This window comes from Bison bison, unplaced genomic scaffold (assembly GCF_000754665.1).
Source record: "Bison bison bison isolate TAMUID 2011002044 unplaced genomic scaffold, Bison_UMD1.0 scf7180017864383, whole genome shotgun sequence".
Taxonomy (NCBI): Eukaryota; Metazoa; Chordata; class Mammalia; order Artiodactyla; family Bovidae; genus Bison; species Bison bison.
Window position 1 is genome coordinate 4,634,136 of NW_011494955.1, and position 4,174 is coordinate 4,638,309.

At 42.6% G+C, this 4,174-nt stretch overlaps 1 protein-coding gene across 1 annotated transcript in view; it reads right to left on the reverse strand.

Moving 5' to 3' along the window:
* Positions 1–298: 298 nt before the first annotated feature.
* The window catches only part of LOC105001514 (natural resistance-associated macrophage protein 2-like), a 17,963-nt gene continuing 14,087 nt past the window's right edge, over positions 299–4,174 (reverse strand). Inside the window, exons 14-15 of the mRNA XM_010857825.1 lie at positions 2,436–2,589; positions 299–409 (exon numbers count right to left, since the gene is read on the reverse strand). Coding sequence (XP_010856127.1) covers positions 299–409; positions 2,436–2,589 — 265 coding nt within the window. The remainder of the gene's footprint in view (positions 410–2,435; positions 2,590–4,174) is intronic.

Here is a 4,174-nt window from a genome sequence, read left to right on the forward strand (position 1 = left end):
ATTCTTTTTAATGGCTGAGTAATACTCCATTGTGTATATGTACCACAGGTTTCTTATCCATTCATCTGCTGATGGACACCTAGGTTGCTTCCACATCCTGGCTATTATAAACAGTGCTGCGATGAACACTGGGGTACACATGTCTCTTTCAATTCTTTTCAAAAAATATATGAAACAAAGTCTTTCCCAACAAACAGCTGAGTCCTAAATGCAGCCTGTGCAACAGCACATACCTTTGACTATGTTCACACAGTAAACCGTAGAAACACTGGCTCTGATGGCTACCTGTGAACAGTGTTTACTTAGTACAGCCACTGGTGGTTTCTTTGGTCAGCAGGACTTTAGAGACGCTTACCGTGTGCCCACAGTCCAGGAAGGACATGCCCAGTGCAATGAAACACTGCCAACCCTGGAAGAGAAAATATAGTTGGTCATCATTCACTGACCCCTCTGGAGAGCCCTCTTACCCACCTCAACGCCCACACTGCAATGCTCAGATGCAAAACTCTTTGTTGTACTAATTTCAATACTCAGCTCCCTCTGTTCCTACTGCTTTGCATTTGTTTCTTTTATCTGACTGGGAGAGGTCCCTGACAACCACTTTTTTTTCAGTCCTACACTATTCTTCACAATATGAGTAATGACTGACTGGCTAAGAACAACTGTGATAGTCTTCTGAATAAAAGAGTAGGATAGTAATTCATTCTAGAATCAGTCCTCAGCCTTAAAACTGGGTCTTCAACAATTTCTATAGCCTCAGGCTGACTGAGAACAATTGAGAGCACTTTCATAACCAATTTGCATACAGGAAGGATCCCCTTAACTTCTACAGAAACTTCCTTTTGGCCATGCTGCCTAGCTTGTCAGAGAAGGCATTGGCACCCCACTCCAGTATTCCTGCCTGGAGAATCCCATGGACGGAGGAGCCTGGTAGGCTGCAGTCCATGGGGTAGCTGAGGGTCAGATATGACTGAGCGACTTCACTTTCACTTTTCACTTTTCACTTTCATGCATTGGAGAAGGAAATGGCAACCCACTCCAGTGTCCTTGCCTGGAGAATCCCAGGGACGGGGGAGCCTGGTGGGCTGCCGTCTATGGGGTCACACAGAGTCAGACACGACTGAAGTGACAGCGGCAGCAGCAGCCTAGCTTGTAGGATAGGATCTCTGTTCCCTGACTAGGAACTGAACCTAGGACTTTGAAGCAAAAGTCCAAAATCCTAACCACTAAGCCACCAGGAGATGTCCTACAGCAAACTGTTAAAACAGTTTCTGTCAAGGCCATACTCAGTTATTTAGGTTTCATAGATTGAGGGCAGGAGGAGAAGGGGGTGACAGAGGATGAGATGGTTGGATGGTGTCATCAACTCAATAAACATGAGTTTGAGCATACTCCAAGAGATAGCAAAGGACAGGGAAGCCTGGCATACTGTAGTCCATGGGGTTCCAAAGAGTAGGACACAACTTAGCAACCAAACAATAACAACTGTCCCTATAGTATAGGGTCAGCTTAATGTAAGTGTACCCATGGTTTACCGGGCAAGAAAAAAGAAGAGATATATCTATCCAAGACATAATTTCTCAGTATTCACTAAAATGTTTTTGCAATCAAGACATTGTCTGTGGTAGACAATGACATGGGGACTAGGTAAGTGTTATGAAGATGAGCAGGGCATTTCCACCCTACTGCCTTGCCATGCTTTGTAGTAGTCCCTAATCCTCAACCCTGTGTTTTTTTAGAGAAACCTGCATAGAATAGGGAGATGGATGTGTTGTTGCTATAGCTACTTTTCACTGATATAAATAATATTACAGAAGAATTGGAAAATAGAGAAAAGAATATTTCCATAATCCCACAATCAAAGGCAACTACTATTACTATTTTAATATAATTTACTCTAGACTTTTGATAATTTTTTTATTATCTAGGTATACATAATTCTCTATTCTTTTTCTATGGAGCACTATGTTTTACAACCACCATTTTTAATAATTCAGTGAGAGATTATCACTATTTACTTGTGTCATCATTGGACAGCTGTTAAGCAGTAGAGCTGGCCAGGGCTCTGAACCCACATGTGCTGCCCTCCAAAGATTTGAAATCACACAACACAGCTCCCTTCTCCAACCCCATCTTGTACCACTCTCTACTTTTACAGGGCTGATCTTCTTCAAGTTCTTCAAACATACTACACTCTCTGGTTAGGAATTATTAGAATGGAAATCAGACAGAGTGACAGAAATAGAAAAATGACAGCTCTTAGGAACCAGGGGAAATTTATGGCTAAAAATATTCTTTAGTCACAGCTGATTTAACAATTTCATGTAAATTGTGTCAATAACCTGAAGATAGATTGGTAAGTGCTCTTTGGGATCCTTTTTCTTCTGAGCATTAGCCCCACCTCACCACCCCTGCCCTCTCCCAACTGGACTTACCAAGTAAAACACAAAGCTCAGATAAGCTACGCTGACCACTGCAGCCACCACGTACAATGCCACGTGCCCTAGACCCTGGACATAAACCACGACAAAGTACATGTTGATGAAACAGATGACAAGGACCACAATACCGCCTATGATCCTCCAGCCTCTGTCAAAAGAATCAGCACAATTATTGGTGGAACAGTTTAGCCTATTCATAAACAGAAAAGAACACTGTGTCTTTTGAGGTCACAAGACAGGAGTAAGGGGCATTTCAAAATAAACTGAAAAGTGTTTCTTTTGTCCCAGATTAGATTAAATGAGCAAAAATTACAGAATGCTGGGAGAAAGAGAAAAAAAAAAACACTATCAAATAATCTATATCATCAGTTCAGTTCAGTCGCTCAGTGTCCAACTCTTTGCGACCCCATGAATCACAGCACGCCAGGCCTCCCTGTCCATCACCAACTCCTGGAGTTCACTCAGACTCACATCCTGCAAGTTGGTGATACCATCCAGCCATCTCATCCTCTGTCGTCCCCTTTTCCTCCTGCCCCGAATCCCTCCCAGCATCAGGGTCTTTTCCAATGAGTCAGCTCTTCGCATGAGGTGGCCAAAGTATTGGAGTTTCAGCTTTAGCATCATTCCTTCAAATGAACACCCAGGACTGATCTCCTTTAGAATGGACTGGTTGGATCTCCTTGCAGTCCAAGGGACTCAGGAGTCTTCTCCAAAACCACAGCAAAAGCATCAATTCTTCGGTGCTCAGCTTTCTTCACAGTCCAACTCTCACATCCATACATGACCACTGGAAAAACCATAGCCTTGACTAGATGGAACTTTGTTGGCAAAGTAATGTCTCTGCTTTTCAATATGCTGTCTAGGTTGGTCATAACATTCCTTCCAAGGAGTAAGCGTCTCTTAATTTCATGGCTGCAATCACCATCTACAGTGATTTTGCAGCCCAAAAAAATAAAGTCTGACACTGTTTTCACTGTTTCCCCATCTATTTCCCATGAAGTGATGGGACCAGATGCCGTGATCTTAGTTTTCTGAATGTTGAGTTTTAAACCAACTTTTTCACTCTCCACTTTCACTTTCATCAAGAGGCTTTTTAATTCCTCTTCACTTTCTGCCATAAGGGTAGTATCACCTGCATATCTGAGGTTATTGATATTTCTCCCGGCAATCTTGATTCCAGCTTGTGCTTCTTCCAGCCCAGCGTTTCTCATGATGTACTCTGCATATAAGTTAAATAAGCATGGTGACAATATACAGCCATGACGTACTCCTTTTCCAATTTGGAACCAGTCTGTTTTTCCATGTCCAGTTCTAACTGTTGCTTCCTGATCTGCATATAGGTTTCTCAGGAGGCAGGTCAGGTGGTCTGGTATTCCCATCTCTTTCAGAATTTTCCATAGTTTATTGTGATCCACACAGTCAAAGGCTTTGGCACAGTCAATAAAGCAGAAATAGATGTTTTTCTGGAACTCTCTTGCTTTTTCCATGATCCAGTGGATGTTGGCAATTTGATCTCTGGTTCCTCTGCCTTTTCTAAAACCAGCTGGAACATCTGGAAGTTCACGGTTCACGTACTGCTGAAGCCTGACTTGGAGCATTTTGAGCATTACTTTACTAGCATGTGAGATAAGTGCAATTATGCGGTAGTTTGAGCATTCTTTGGTATTTCCTTTCTTTGGGATTGGAATGAAAACTGCCCTTTTCCAGTCCTGTGGCCACTGCTGAGTTTTCCA